Source organism: Aplidium turbinatum, chromosome 8 (assembly GCF_918807975.1).
Source record: "Aplidium turbinatum chromosome 8, kaAplTurb1.1, whole genome shotgun sequence".
Taxonomy (NCBI): domain Eukaryota; kingdom Metazoa; phylum Chordata; class Ascidiacea; order Aplousobranchia; family Polyclinidae; genus Aplidium; species Aplidium turbinatum.
This window is the reverse complement of record NC_137479.1, coordinates 7,223,965-7,240,882: the sequence shown is the minus strand read 5'-3', so window position 1 is coordinate 7,240,882 and position 16,918 is coordinate 7,223,965. Positions and strand designations below refer to the sequence as shown.

At 37.7% G+C, this 16,918-nt stretch overlaps 1 protein-coding gene across 1 annotated transcript in view; it reads right to left on the bottom strand.

Annotated features, from left to right (window-relative positions):
* LOC145776009 (multiple C2 and transmembrane domain-containing protein 1-like) overlaps positions 1 to 15,747 on the bottom strand; it is a 28,090-nt gene extending 12,343 nt beyond the window's left edge. Inside the window, exons 1-8 of the mRNA XM_082587419.1 lie at positions 15,720 to 15,747; positions 15,214 to 15,269; positions 13,011 to 13,056; positions 9,160 to 9,200; positions 8,856 to 8,937; positions 6,692 to 7,002; positions 2,899 to 3,025; positions 1,399 to 1,547 (exon numbers count right to left, since the gene is read on the bottom strand). Of these exons, the coding sequence (XP_082443545.1) occupies positions 1,399 to 1,547; positions 2,899 to 3,025; positions 6,692 to 7,002; positions 8,856 to 8,937; positions 9,160 to 9,200; positions 13,011 to 13,056; positions 15,214 to 15,269; positions 15,720 to 15,747 (840 nt within the window). The remainder of the gene's footprint in view (positions 1 to 1,398; positions 1,548 to 2,898; positions 3,026 to 6,691; positions 7,003 to 8,855; positions 8,938 to 9,159; positions 9,201 to 13,010; positions 13,057 to 15,213; positions 15,270 to 15,719) is intronic.
* Positions 15,748 to 16,918: the final 1,171 nt, after the last annotated feature.

Sequence of the window (16,918 nt, the reverse complement as noted above, 5' to 3'; positions counted from 1 at the left end):
AACAACCCCACTTTGGCACGCGTGGGACGTCACGATATTGAGAATGATGCTTTCAGTCTCTTTATGCTTGGGAATGATGCTTTCAGTCTAAAAAAAACTTGCCTAATTTTAAACAAAACTGCATTAAAAGAGCGAGTTTTGCCAATACCAAACATTCAAACATCTCAGCCAGGAATTAACAACAAGAAAACATAGAGACTTAGCTTTATTTCCGAAAAATGCCGATGAAAACATGATCTTATCCTTTTGCTATGCCACCTGACAGCACCATTTTACAGGAATATTCATACCCACATTTTTGTTGAAAATGCTCTCAGAATGCACCAAATTCAAAGTAATTTTTCAAAATTTTCCGCTGGGTGTCGTCTTAAGCGAAAACGCCGTCGGGCTTCGCCCGCCGATCGTCAAAGCACCCCTTTTCAAAATTCCTGGCTACGCTACTCTCAATGGCCCCCCCCCCCCTTGAGAAAATCCTGCGTACGCCACTGCTTGTTCCTTTACTACATACTTTTCTTTTAACTGTTGGCTAAAGTAGCCTAACCGGCTCGCGTTCCAAATAGCGACTGTCAGAACAGCGACTGTCAATAGAGCGACCACACGACAGCGATTAATTAAAAACAGCGACTGTCAATAGAGCGACTACACGACAGCGATTCATCAAGAACTCGATTAATTAAAAACAGCGACCTCGAAATTTGGCCTCCAAGTCAAAACCTGCTGACTGGCATGATATAAATCCAAAAATTATGAAGTCGCTATTATGAAGTCGCTATTATGAAGTCGCCATTATGACAGTCGCTGTTTTGACAGTCGCTATCCGGCCTGGATGCCAGCCTAACCACACTTTGTCAAATTTGAACAATTTTTTTTTTGAAAAACACGAAAATATCAATAAAATAAGCATTTTACAAGGGATCAGTAAATTTATAGATATTCTGCTACAAAGACAAAGTTTTATATCACGCATCAAACAGCATCATTTTAAAGTGATGCTGGGCGATTCGCGTTAAACCTCAAATCATTTTAAAATGATGCTGGGCGTTTTGCATTAAACTGCAAATCATTTTAAAATGATGCTGGGCGCGAAAGAGTTAATTCGACCGAGGGGCACTAAATATTTTAGTTCAGAACCTATAAAAGGCGATACAGTCGATAGATCTGTATCAATGTGGTATCGCTTGAAATGAGAAGCCGTTTTCAATCAATACATCGTCATTATCTAACTTTAACCCAAGATCAAATTTCAAGTTGAAATACTAAAACTGCAAAACATGTATTGTGAAGTTCTGTTGTTATGTAAAAAAAGACCGATTTGCCAGCGGACTGGAAACATGTTTAGCTGGCAGCGTAATACTTCAGCATGAGCTAGCAAGTTCAAGCACAGTAGCACTGTGATACCTTGCTTTTCTTTCTTTTCGTCTTCCCCAAGCACAACTTGACGTAAGGATCAGAAAATCCGTTGGTGTCCCGCGCTTGTAACTTGCTCCCGGAGACTAGCTGTATCGTCGCCATGGCAACGGGAGGAAGGTTTCGAGTTTGAATGAATCCTGGTAAAAGTAGTACCAGTTTAAGTCAAACAGATCATGTTCTTTCGGAATTCACCGCATGTCACCATAGTCACCAAACTACGACCCCAGCTAGTAAAATTCGTTTCTTTTTACGTGTATTCAACATTCAATCCATGTAAAAAGAAACGAATATTCTAGATGAGACTGCACCTGAAGTGTTACCCCTGCTATGAAAAACAAGTACTTTGATTGTTCATGCAAGCACCCCAGCTTGCAAAATACGTTCTGTATATTGATTTTACATTAACAGACGTGGAATCAATGTAAAAAGAGCCGTTTTGCTAAGTTGAACACCAAAACAATTAAGTTGTAACAGTGAATACACACAACAGCTAAAACAATGGTCACCCAGTCAACAAACGGAATGGCCCGTTTCGGTGAGTCCGATCCCTATTCGGTAATTTTTTCAATCTTTTTTTTTAATTATTGGGAAACGTAGCCTAATTATCATTGCCATTTTAGGGTTAGGGGTTAGGAGTTTAGAGGTTAGAAACTCACCGAATCGGACTCACCGAATAGTAGCAGACCCGTCAACAAACGTCCGCCTTTTAACATTGTTTCAACGTCAACAGGCAATAGAGAAACTTTTAGATGAAGATAATTAGAAATGACAAGCCATGTTTTAAACAATGTATAATTGAGTGGTGCTTTCTCTTCATGTTTGGCAGCTTGTGGTTTGACACGAAAACCAATCAATAAACGATGCAAGGTAACAGCTTCACCCTAATAAAGGTGGCTCCTACATGTGATACTAAGCATCATGTGATGAGAAGATAAGGTACTCATAATATTGTGAGTGTTAGCCTGGTCAAATGTTTTAAAATTCAGACTTAGAAAAAAAGCTATTGATTTATTTTCTTAAGGTTCTCATAATATGTTCATTGTCCACCTATTTTATTACACTTTGGCTGAAGGTGAGAAGTGTTTCTTCAACAACTATGTTTAATTGTTTATCCTAGTAGCAATTAAAATAACAGATTTACAAACTACAGATTCTTTCTTTGGATTTCTAAACCAGGTACAAATCGAACTGATAATGTTAGGTAAGTGGTTAGTGTACAGCACATTTTCAAAATATCAAAATTTGGAAGGTTTAAAGTAAAAAAAGTGGCAACACTAAAAATTAAAGCACATCGGAAAGAATCATATTAAACTGCTTTCAGTGAGCAAACGGAAGTTTATTAATTAATACACATTGTACCATTCATTTCCATAATGCAGTGATTCCTGACAAATGGCTATTTTCATATCAACAAAGGCTCCAATGAAATGCACATTCAAGACACGCGTAGTCATTGTCAAAAAAAGTAATTTGATAAATTTTTCTCACCTGCTCTTGCTGGCTTTCTAACTTCTAGTTTTTCAATGGCCGGCACTTTGATTGTCTCTACAGGCTTCGCTTGTACCGGGAAGACAGGAACAGGTATCTGCCTTATGAGAGATTCGACTTTATCTCTCTGCGTTAAAAGTTCAATGATATGATTTGTCACAGTACTTGCTAACACAAGCTACCAAAAGTGACCCAAATCTAGACTTGATGTAGAAAATAACAAGGCTCGATTGCAGAATGGTGTTGGTGAACAACGATAGTCTTAAAAAAAGAATTGTTGAAACCTTATGGTTGCGTTTGGACAACCACTAAATGAATTTTTCATTTAGTACTTTGATTTGTCAAAAAATGGGTTGCCAAAGTAATCAGCCACGTAGCTGTTCTTGCAACTATTTACAGCAAAGGTTCTTTGATCAAATGCAATCAGCATACGTTGAAACAATGTTCGTATTAATTCAATCGAAACATTACAGAGAAATCATAAGCCAGCCTGCGGTGTTTGACGTCACCAAGGGACATAAAAGACTACAATGACATCATAAAGGTCACGTTAAACAAGGAAATTTGCTGCTTACCTTCATGAAATATTTATTGTCATTGCGTTACTGCATCGTAAGAAGGCCGTTTCGGAACAATGCTCTAAAAGTAATTACCTCACAAGTCGAAAACTCACTGTTAGTATCTACATTTCCTAGCAATTGCAAGACAGAAAACCCAACTAATCTCACCGGTCAGCAAATCAATCTGCATACGTTGAATCAATGTAAGAAACGTCTGATTTTCTGTGACTGGGTTATCTCAGCGAAAAGGATATGTCGAATAAATGCATGGTGTTAGAAAGTTCAGTTTATGAGTGCAGTCACGTTATTTACATATTTATTGCATAGGCGAGTGGTAAGCAAAGGCCAACTGCAGTCATAATGACATTGGGATTCTTTCCTTGCAGTTATTGTCTTAACTCCTTTACTCCATCGCACCTTCCTCCTTTACCTTGTCCACCCAACTCTTCATCCCAAGAAAATTCAGAGATTTTTCCCATCTCGTTAAGACAGTGGCAAACTTTCATGAAATTGGATCAGAAGATCTGATCACCCATATATACTGTAACTTCCTTTTCCTTTGAACAATGATACACCAATGCTTGCCTCCACTGCTGTAGCATTCCCTCACCATCCAATACCATTTGATAAAGTCATAACATCACTTCAGCCCCCAGCTCTCCACTTTCATCATCTCACATGTGATGGAACAACCACTCCATGCAGTTTCATTTCCATTATCTACGCCATTTCTTTACAAGTAACCTTTTCTGAAGGCACCTCTGTAAACTTCGCCTCTGTGATATGATCCCATACATTTTCCTTATTCATAACATTTTCCATACGATCTTTTGGTTCACTGTAATCTCATTGCGGTAATTTCATCGTGGTAATTTCATCGCAGTAATTTCATCACATGGTAATTACATCGCATACATTGTCATCGCATTGTAATTACATCGCAAGACACATCCTAACCTTAACTCTAACCTACTTAACCCCAACCTATTTAACCCTATTTAACCTAATTAACCCTAACCCTGTGATGTGGTGTCTTGCGATGTAATTACAATGCGATGACAATGTATGCGATGTAATTACCATGCGATGAAATTACCACGATGAAATTACTGCGATGAGATTACCGGACACCGATCTTTTGATACTTCTGCTCTGCTTTTCGGACATTACAACTCTACCATTTATACACCGTCCCCTACAACAGTGGTTCCCAACTCATGGGTTGCGACCCAAAGTTGGGTGGCCTGATAATTTTTTGGGTCGATTGTTTTTCAAGCATATTGTATCTTGGGCGAAAAAATCATAACAATAAAAAAAATTTAAAACGTGAAGAGATCGATCACAAAACTGGAAAATCTAAACACAAGTCATGAAGCGTTTCATGTCGAGACATCGGAAAGCTTTGTAGGCTAGTGCAAGAAGTTTTTACAATTTTCGCTTTTATTATTAGTATTATTAAATGTAAACCCAACAAAAATTTTAGTCTCAAACATAAATTAACTTGACAAAGTTACGGATATATATTGTAACGTGCACTTTGTCACGAACGCTATGTCGGACAAACTAAAACTATGACAAAGTTTTCCACACGTTGGACCACGCACAGTCTGGTGTGGTAAATCGCATCGAAGACAAAGCCCCAAGTGCTGTATGGACTTATTGCTTTCTCCACAGAGAGGCCTTTGCTGCAAAAAAGCTGTCTCAAGAGCAGCACGAAGTGTTGAATGATGTGAAGTGTGTAAACTTCATCAAAACAAGTCCACTAAATCGGCATTTGTTTTCGTCTTTGTGGATTCTGATTATTATCAAACATTGCTGTTGCACACAGAAGTGCGATAGTTATCACGAGGTCGTGTCCTGAAGCGAGTTTGTAATTTGCGAGAAGAGATTGCTATCTTCCTGAGGTAACAGAACTGTGTGAGATTAGCCGTGAAGTTTTTCAAGAAGATTTCAAGGCAAAAGTTGCTTACCTTGCCGATATATTTGACTCTCTGAAGTCTCTAAATTTATATATGCAAGACAACGGTTTTACGGTGATTGATCGCGCCGCAAAAGTTTCTGCTTAACACAAAAAACTCATATTCTGGAAAAGTTATGTCACCAGAGATGAGTACGATATATTTCCTCAGCTAACGCAATATATCTGTGGCAATAAAGTTAGATATTAAGCAAACGATAATTAATTGGACACCTGGAACAGTTTGCCAAAAAGTTTGTGCACTACTATGGAGAATCTCTAACACTTAATAACCAAAATGATTGGATGATTGATCCATTTGTTGGAAAAGATCTGCCTCAACTTTCCATCCATGTTGCAGAACAGTTTATGGACATAACGACAGAAGTAGCAAACCGTATTTCTTTTGCGTCCTTCAAAGACAAATACCTCGAAGATTCTGCAAACATCCACTTTTGGGCTTCCATGTACAAAGTGTATCCCACAGTTTCACAATTAGGGATTCAAAAACAGGTTCCATTTGCAACAACTTGGCTTTGTAAGATTGGATTTAGCGCCCCCTGTTAGCGCCATGTGTGTATTGAAAACTGAACAGCGAAACCGGCTGAAAATTAAAGCCGACATGCGGCTATGCCTAAGCAAAATAACGCCTCGATTTAAAAACTCACTGACAGCAAGCCAGCACAGCTATCTCATTAGTGATTTGATAAACATATTATTTTCGGAAAAAGTTGCTGCTTTTGTAGTGCTGTTTGTTTGCAGCACAATCTTGTATGGCTTTCAAAATATTACGACAATTTGCTTGGATCGCAAGATTTTACCGAACTGATTTTTTTTTTTAAATGGGTCGCCTTAAAAACGAGTTGGAAACCACTGCCCTACAATATCCTCTCATCATTTTTCACTTGTTTTATAAGCCTGAGCACTTTGTTTCTTTCTCAATTCACTAGATTCTAGTTCAGCACTGCTTTTTATAGCTCTTGCAACCACCCTCTTTATATATTATGGTTATTGAATACAGTATTAAATTAAGAAATCTCGATTGGAAGATCAACCAGATATTGATAACTGATTCCTGCCTATGGTCAGGTTAAAAACTCGGTCCTATTTTACATTGATTCAACGTCCGCAGTAATCTAACGTCAGCAATTGACGTAAAATTTTCTTTTTCTGATTGAGCATCAAAAACTTTATGAATTAAATTAAAGGAGTTTTAACTATATTCGTCGCTTTTACACTGAAACAACGTAAAGCTACACAAAAATAGTGAAATTACTTTTACTATAGGAACAATCCGCATTTCAAGATGAATGCATCCCAATTCTTCATCCGAGCACGAGTCTTTTAGGTGGATGGTAACGTCAGCAAATGTGTCTTCTAATGAGGAGAGATCAATCTTTCCTTCTCCCATAAAGTCATCTCTCAAAGCAAAGTCCTTGTCGTACACATGAAGAGTGACACAAGACTGAAGATTAAGGAAGACATCAAACTCCTCATCCCAGATTGGATTGAGCGTCTCTTTGCAACATCTGCTCTTGAAGACAGTCTTGTCTCCAACCCGAAACTTCACATAGGGATCACTTTTACCTGAAATCGAAAACAGATTGTGTTTTATTTTTTGCTGGATTGTTTTATTGAAATCTAGACAAACTCATCCAGCAATAAAAAAGCATTAGGGCAAGGAAAATGGGGTTCTCTCTACAAGGATAAGCACAACGTTTCTGCCATCTAGGAATGTTAAAAGCGAGCATAATCTTCACAAGGATGAAGAAGAAAACCCTGCTTATAAAGTTTCAACAGAAAATGGTCAGCATTTGCAAGGGCTGCATGAAAAGCGAAAAGCTTGAAATACGTTCAGTAAAATTTGTTATCTTGTTTCTGCGCCAGTCGTAGGAAAAATGTTTTGTTATTGTTTTGGTTAAATAAACGTTACAACGACGTTGAACATATACCGTCAAAAGAACGTTCTTATTAGAAAAAAATTTCCACCGTCGTTAGATGAACCAATGAAAGAAATGTTTGGCAGGCAGATGTGAATGTGGTGAAAACATTTGTAATGGTATGCTCATGAATTTGGAGGTGATAACAAAATTTCAAAATAAAGTCTCAAAAAACATCTAGAAAACGTTATGCATCCACATAGCGCAGTGGTATAGCGGTGGGTTATAGGTAAATTGTTCGTAAACAGTTAAACAATTCTTTGTAAACAGTTGTTCGTAAAACAATTGTTCGTAAACAGATGTTGGTGAAATGAAATCCGTAAAACAATTTTTCGTAAAGCATGTCTTCGTCGGAATGGCCCGTTTCGGTGAGTCCGATCCCTATTTGGTGATTTTTTCAATTTTGTTTTTTTAATTATCGGGTACCGTAGCCTAATTATCATTGCCGTTTTAGGGTTAGAGGTTAGGAACTCACCGAATCGGACTCACCGAATAGTAGCAGACCCTGTCTTCGTATACAATACATCAAATCTCAATTGCATGCACGAAGAAATGCTTTGAGAAGAATTGTTTTGCAAAGAATTAATTTTACGAAGAATTGTTTTACGAAGAACTGTTTACGAAGAAAACGTCGGACACCATAGCGGTGCTCCTGTGCACAATGGCGGACAGATATGAAAGCCGAACTATCACTCGTTGATATAAACTTTCCTAAATCACAATCTACACTTAAGTTAACATTTTGTGAAGGTAATGTGACGTTTTATTAATGCAACATTCTTAAGAGCATTTTGAAAGCGCTAAGGTCACGGGATGCTGCATTGTACGCGGGAAAATGTCAACAAAGACATATCATAAAAGTGATCATCGGTGAAAAAAGAAACAAACCGCTAATATGTTCTGTGGCGGTCATAGTTATAATGGCCTATTGTTCCTGTGCTTTACGAATAGAACGACGAGGAAATGTTTAGTCTTGCCAAATTTTTCTTCTAACAAAACTTCGTTTCATATACTTTGATAAGCTTAACCTTCCAGTACAAACCACTCAGACTACATTATTGCTGCCCAATGTCCATAGCTACCTAGTTAGATTAAAACAAATACAACACTGTGCAACACTATACAACACTGTATAAATGCTCTGTTTTATCATGTGTATTTTTACATAGGCTACAGCATCAGCTAGCAAAATCCGTCGTTTTTACGTGTGCAGACGTTGAATCATTAAAGAACAGCCAGCCAAGAGCATTATCACCCTAAATCCATTCCTTTGCTGAATGCCAAGCAGGATGAGATTTAATACCACTTTTTAAAAGTCTTTGGTATGACCAGATAGGGTATCGAACCCATGTCTACCGATTTACAAGCGGACACTCTAAGCCACTAATCTATGCAGCCATCATGGTTCTGCAACACATTTTTATTGAAAATAGAACAATAATATATTCTGAAGATCAACAATAGGTTGTTACAGAGACGGGTAACAGCAGCAACTCTTACCGTTTGAATCTCTAGCTGCCAGATCTTCTCCACTTCGTAGCTTAACCTGCAGCTCGTGAGTGTTTTCGAGGGGGGAAGTAGACTAAAGCAAAAGGTTCATTAATATTATAAAGAAAACAATGGCAATCCGAAACGCAAACGTCAAAATAACGTACCTCGTTAGAACTCAACATCACAGACAGCAAATCTGTCTGGGATGTAGAGTGGTGTCTGTGCAGTGTGCAGACTAACAAAAACAAAACTAAGCTATCCATCTAACTGAAATAACACGCTTGGTTCCCAAATTGGGAGCCGCGGCACTTACTTTTTTCGGTAACGAATTTTCTTTTACCGGGCTGGAAATTTCTGTGAAACAAATTATTAAAATTAAGAAGTGAAGTTACTCTAGGTAACACTTGAACCTTTGCCAACCAAACTATTTTAAATGTCACATTCAACGCATAAAGACGTTGGATAAATGAAGTAGCACTTTGTAAATGGCAAGTATTACTTTTGGCACTACCCAGACAGCAAAATCCATCATTTTTACATTGTAGACGTTGAATCAATGTAAAAATAACGAATTTTGGTGTCTGGGCAAATACTGACAAACGTATATTTTACGTATGCTAAGCAGACTAAAATCAAACCACTCTCTTCCAACCTGCCATGAGCCAGCATGGAAGCAGTACGGCTCGTGAAATCACATGGAATAATATGTCAACCAATAGTATCGCAACTAAGAGGAGGCTACCTCCGGATCCTCGCATGTCGACCAGGAGGGCACATCAGCAGCCCCGGACTGATGTGACAGTTACGACCAGGGGTTTGCATCAGCAGCCTCGGACTGATGTAAGACAAGTGAACAGAGGAAACAAGAAGAAAAATAAACAAATTTTCAACCTATGCACATACAACCCAAGGACAATCAATGACTTAAACAGTCACGCACTTGAAACAATGTTCCATGAGCTCGAAAATGTGAATTGGGATGTGGTCGGCCTAGCTGAAACCAAAGTCATGAAAAGCCAAATTACAACTCATAACACTTCTAATCACAAACTGTTCCTATCAAGTAATGAAACCTCTCGATCTAACGGAGTCGGCTTCCTGGTACACAAATCCTATGCTCCCTTTGTAGAAGGATACCAACCTATATCTGACAGACTTGCTGTGTTACGTCTTCAAGGAAAATTCTCAAAACTAGTTCTCATACAGTGCTATTTCCCTACCTCATCCCACCGCGATGAGGAAGTCCAAGAACTATATGACAAAATCCAAGCTATCACTGACAACGTACCAAAAAGAGATCACCTCTTCATTATGGGAGATTTCAACTGCAAACTAGGTCAACTACATAAAACATTCCCGTCAGCAATTGGAAAACACACTCTAGCGACCGGAAATACAAGAGGCGAACTACTGGGCCAGTTCTGCGTAAAAAACAACCTCCAAGTCACTAACACATGGTTCCAAAAGAAAAAGAAAATGTTGTTTACTTGGACCTCTCCTGATGGGAAGACAAAAAATCAAATAGACTTTATCCTATCACGCACCTCGTCTTCTATACTAAACGTCCTGAACAGCTCTACCTTGAACACTCCCGACATATCAGACCACAGAATGATACGTACAAAATTCAGAATAAGCTTCTCATGGCCTCAGAAGCAGAAGCAGAAACCAATCCAGAGAGCCCTCCTTATGAAACAACAAGAAGTCGCTGAACACTTCCAAGTAAATTTACAAAACAGATATGCCACTTTACAGCAAATGACAGACCCAGAGTCCATACAAGAAGCTATAACCGCAGAACTACGGGAAGAATCAGAAGTTGTTCTTCCCAGAAAAATGCACCAAGACCAACCGAACTGGATGTCGCAACAAACTAAAAAAGCCATCCAAGCTAAACATAAAATTAGAAAACAACATGGATCCTCATCTACTCAATACAAAATCGCTAAATCTGAGTCGAAGAAGCTCGTGAAAAAAGACCAAATGAAGCAATTAGAAGATAAAATCGATGAACTCAACACCCTACCTCCACACAAAATCTATTATGCTGCCATAAAGAAACTTAAAACAAAACCTAAAAACATCAGTTGCGGAATTAAAGATGCAAAAGGAAACATCCTCACGAGCAAAAGCTGTATCCTCGAACGATGGGCAAAATTCTATGAAGAACTCTATCACGACAATCCGCAACAGATACTCATCGATGACTCTGCCTCTGACGAAATCCCATCTATTTTAAGAAGCGAAATATCTAATGCTATAAGCAACTTAAAGTATGACAAATTTCCCGGTATAGACGACATTTACTCGGAATACCTCAAAGCAGGAGGCGAACCTCTAATCACAGCACTGCTTCATCTCTTCAATTCTATCTTAACAACGAAAAAGATACCCAGCAATTTTAAAGAAGCTCTAATAATTGTAATCTACAAGAAAGGCAATAGACTCGACTGCAGCAACTACCGTCCAATAAGTCTACTCAGTCATGTATACAAACTCTTTATCACTATCATTGCGGCACGCATAAAAAATGACCTATATGTATCCCTCCCCCCTACACAAGCAGTCAACCAACCAGGAAGAGGAACAATCGAGCAAATCTTAGCGCTGGAACAAATCATAGAAAAGTCTATTGAATTCAACAATCCCGTTCATATCACCTTCATTGACTTCAAAAAAGCGTTTGACAGTGTTAAATTACCCTACCTTTGGCAACTTCTGGATAAAACTTCCATCAACAAAAAATACATCAACCTCTTGAAAGCAACGTACGACGACTCTAAAGCACTAATCAAAACAGACATCGGAACAACCAGACGAATTGATATTATAAAAGGTGTTAAGCAAGGAGATGTCTTGTCTGCTATCCTGTTTTGCATCGTAGCGGCTGCAATAATCTCAGAAACAGAAAATAAGTGTACAACTGGATTCACCATCGGCGGTCATGTAATATCCAACTTAAGCTACGCAGACGATATGGCCATTTTGAATAATTCTAAACTGAAAATGCAGGAATACCTAGATGCTCTGTCAAAAAATGCTGCTAAATTTGGCCTCCAAATAAATGTGTCCAAAACCAAATGTATGACAACCGACAAAACTAACAACACACTCAATCTCACTCTCTATGGAAAACAAATAGAACAAGTACCAGAATTCATATATCTTGGCCACCGACTATCCGCAACCAACGATGGAAAGACTGCAGTGCAACACCGAATTGGCTTAGGCTGGGCAGCATTTGAAAAGAACAAAAAGATTCTAACATCCAATAGACTCCCAATCAAACTAAAAGCAAAAATTTTCAACACCTACGTTTTACCAGTCGTGCTGTACGGTCTAGAATGCGTAAATTGGACATCATCAACAATGAAAAAACTCACTACCTTCCAAAATCACATCATGAGAAGCATGACCAACAAAAGGTTACTTGATCACACAAAAATAGAAGATCTTCTAACTATGACAAAACTACATCCAATTGCAGCAATAATAAAATCAAAAGTTTTAAAACTGTTTGGCCACACTAAAAGATCACAATTCTGAATCAGCAAAGTTTGCACAGAAGGCAAAGTAGAAGGAAAAAGAACACGTGGCAGACAAACAAAACGATGGCAAGACAACATTCAATCATGGACCGGACTCCACTTGACGACACTGGGCGAGTTGGCTCAAAATCGCCACTCTTGGAAGCAAATAAGCCATGTTGATGCGCAATCTGCCGCAGGCGGAAATAACGACTGATGATGAAGCAGACAACGTTTCGCGTTGATTTATACTGTGTATGAAACTGAATCGTTTCAAGAATGCTCGACAAAATATTTGACCTACATTGTTTGTATAAGAAGTGGGTCTTTTACTTGGTGTGTGGTATATATCATTAACACAAGGTAACTCGAACATAACATACTTTAATCGAGACAAACTTGAGTAAAAGTTTAAACTTAAGAGCCTTGTATTTTTTATTTTAAAGGGCCAGGCATTAACAGAGCAGTGGCCCACTTATATAAGGGTGCCATTACAAGGGCAATGATTACTACCACGACCAATAATAACAGGGCAAATGTTAGGCAGTAATTTATTACAGCCTTTCAAAAGGGAACATTTTTTGACTATCTTTTGCATGTTATGTCAATGCAAAAACAACGCCAACATCACACAAACCTGATGACGTGTCCGGGCTGTGTTGCTCACCGTTTGAAGTTGGTACCTGGAAAGCAACGGGAAAGATGTCATGAATCAATTGCGCGTAAGAAACTGGACGTACGGTAAACGTCAGGCGCTGTGACAAACATGCTCAGTGTGGTAATCTCTTCCAGTGTCACCTTATGAAGTGAACAGGTTTTTACCTGAGGCGGGGTCAGAAGAAGAAGTCTTGGGAAGATTTGATTACTTAACTTGACTGTGTTTAAAAATAACTGTAATATTCTGTCATGAACTGTGGTTGAATACGTTAAAAACTCGGAGCCCGTTGCTAAGCTTTTAGTCATGTATGTACTATAGACATAAAATATCTCGGTGTTGTTGATTACCTAGTTTGTAACCATCTTTACTTAGATTTCTTGCGATACTGCAGTAGTTCTGTAATCAAAAGTGTATGAACAATGTCCTCTCATAATTCTACAATATCGAATCAACGTCTCATGTTGCTCGTTTAAAAATCGCACCACGCAATTCCAAAAAACCTGTATTTTCTGATTTGGTTCTTTATTATTTGAGTTCTAATGAATGTGAAGTAAAGCTTTGATTTGGTTACAAATTAACAGACATGTTTTTGCTGGAAGTTAAAGTTAATCTTAGAAACCGTTTTGTATGTATCAGTAAAAATAATCGTCGAATATTAGATAATTCGACCGGGTAAGAGAGCTCATGTCTTCTAAGCGCAACGCCGCAAAATCACTCTTTTCTTTGTGAAACCCGCGAGATTACTAACGTTACGTGTCAAACTTTTCGAAATGAAAAAAGTATTTAGCCTGCCTGGCCACCATTTGGTTTAACCATCCTTGAGTAAATTTACGACAATCTTCTTGCACATGTGGATTTATGGCCAATGGCTCAGGAAAGCAGACACTGCATGCTTCAGAAATCTCAGATGTTACTACATTATGAAAAGTTAGCATGATACAACACGAGTAACCCATGATATCCAGTATCCACGCTTTATACATGCAAATCTTAAAGTGAAGAAAATTTATAAAAATAAACCTTACTGCCGTTGGTAGCATTGTTCCCAAAGTTTAGTGAATTCTTGTGTGAATTCAACAAAACTGGTTACAGCCCTATAAATAAATACCTTTGTCAACAAATCAGCCTATTGTTTACACCGATTCAACGTCAGCAGATGAGCTGGTTGAGTAGGTGGAAGCCTAAACATGTTGTCTAACTCTGTTCCGAACAGAACATACACTGACTAGACTAATATGAAAAACTTTACTACAAAGTGAAATCATTTCGGTAAAACAAGTTTAAAATCTTTTTTTTTTCTTGCCACGTTTCTCGAGAAGCCAATTTGTTAGATCAAGTTTTAACAGCATTTGATGAAACCGCACAGACGCCACATGAAAAGTTTGGAGGGTAATAAAAAGAAAAATTGTCCTGATTCTAAGTCGATTTAGTTACTCCCCTGGATAGTGGATGCACATACAATTCTACATACCGAAAGAAAACTACCAGATGCAATATGCAAACCATTCGAAGCAGGACAACGAAACAGGCTAAACAACAAACGCCTTTTAGCCTGCTACATATTTTAGCATTATGTATTACAATCGAATTCGGCACCCATTCACAATTACCAAGCTTGACTTAATAGACACAGGGGAAATCCTTAAAGTGTGACTCATAAGAAGGTGGTACCTTTGTACTCGTTTGTTTACAGTGAACACTGAAGAGATTATCATGTTATTTGCCATTGTGCACTGCAGTGAACCAAACCTTTTCATAGACAGAAGAAAATTGTTGCTTGCACACAACAGGCAATTTTTTTTTGCAAAATCGGAAAGTTTCTTTCATGGAAGATTGACAAAGGCTTAAAAAAACGAGAACATGCGAGCTGCATGTATTATGAACTTGTCGTTTGTCTAATCAAGCACAGGAAAGTGTTTGAGCAATCTATGCTTTGAATAATTCAATTCAAACAATATACAATTGCGCATGCACAGTGCTTTCTAACTGTGTACAAACATAATATGCCTAATTTTAGTTTGTTTAAAACTTTCAATGCGTCAGCATGTTTCACGTTTCGTCAAGTGTTCACTCGTTCACTCAAGCAGCATGCTACTTAATTTCAAATGTTAACTTCCAGAATTTAATATCTTCAGTCAATCAATTATTATGATCACTTATTTACTAAAACCTGGCCACATACCCCATTTCCGGTGTGCTCGGCATTCGTTTGGTCCCTTTGATCACTGATGTCTGAATCTGAATAAAATTCAAGTCACCATTAAACTGATTCTGGTCAAACCATGAAGGACACAAAAAGTTATAAAAAAAAGCTGTTAAAAGTGGACTCAACTGGAGAAACGACTCATCTGGTTAGAGTTACCAGCAGTCGTTTTAAAGGGCTGTACTCTGTTCTGCAGAACCTAATAGAAGCAACGATTGGTTACAGGCAACATTGCATAAACTAAAAGGAAATTGTTAACGAAGAACACGACACGTTTCGCTTGTTGAAAGCTCTTAAAGGTAATAAAGTATTGATATGCAACACTAGCAATACATTTCTAAGGACGCTTTCTTAACCTAAGTGAGTTTATATACGTTCCAGATTATTTAATTTCCATTCTCATCTTTGTGAACAGCAGGTCGTCTTAAGAACAAGATGTGCTCATATATATTTCAAAACATTAAAGCAAAAAAACGTTGTATTACCTTTTAGATACCGTTTTATAAACCTCATCCTTGAAGCGTACTGTGCCTTAGTGCCTAGCTCTAAATAGGTGTGTTCACACTTTAGAAGACTGTGCTCTGTACTCAACAGTGGTTATAAATTGCTATCTTGGTATATCCAATGAAAATTTGGAATAGGTTTGTATCAATTTAACATTTTATAGCAATAGCACAACGTATATATAATACGTTTCAATTTTTCTTACAGTAAATCTACGTTATGTGATGCGTTATGACACTGCTTAGGTATCCCCAGGTTTTCTTAGATTTACAACAACAAATCTGTATTTGCACTGCATAAAATTTTACAGTAAATTTTATGAAATTTCTATGTTCAAAAAATACACAGTTGTATACGAAATTAAAATCACTTAGTGGAAGAGTGAAATTTTATTGATTCGATCATGTGGGAATGGAGCAGAGATTTTGTCATTATAACTATGCTAAATGCATTATAATACATAGGCTACAACATACAATATGATTTAATAAATTATATAAATATACTGAATAACTGATGTACAAAAATTTGAATTTTTTTTACAAAGTATAACTATAGAAGATTCTCATTCCACAGTGTGCCATGATGGAAGTAGATAATGGAATATCTTGGAATAGTGAACAGGCATTCAATTGATACACTAAATGAAAAGTTATGTGGTGTATTCAGGACCTTCCACAGATACCGTACTATATATTGCATTAATTTCAAATGAATAAATAACAGTTAAAAGTCAGTCACAACTCACAAGGCTCACGTAAGCAAAGTTTAACTTTTTAACATTTCACTGCCTACCTAGTTAAAGCATGAAATAATTAAAAGTATTTTCTTGAAATACAAAATGATTTTGGCATCAAATTCACCATATTGTCTACTCTTTACATCAGAGGTTTCCAAACTGTGTGCCGCAACACACTGATATGCTTGCCAGTGTGCCACATAGCCAGATAATTTGAATGATGCAACCATAAGCGCAAAGCTGCAAAGTGTCAATTTAGTTAAGGAAGCATATTTCCTTTCATGTGATAAACTGATGATGATTAACTGCGTAATCGCTTCATTGAACCACTCCCTACATTTAACTGCGTAGTCAAAATTTTCATATTACTTCTGCATGTCACCAGCTTAAACATGGCTGCCAGAGCAACTGGTCAAATTAAATAAGGAAAGCTTGTCACAG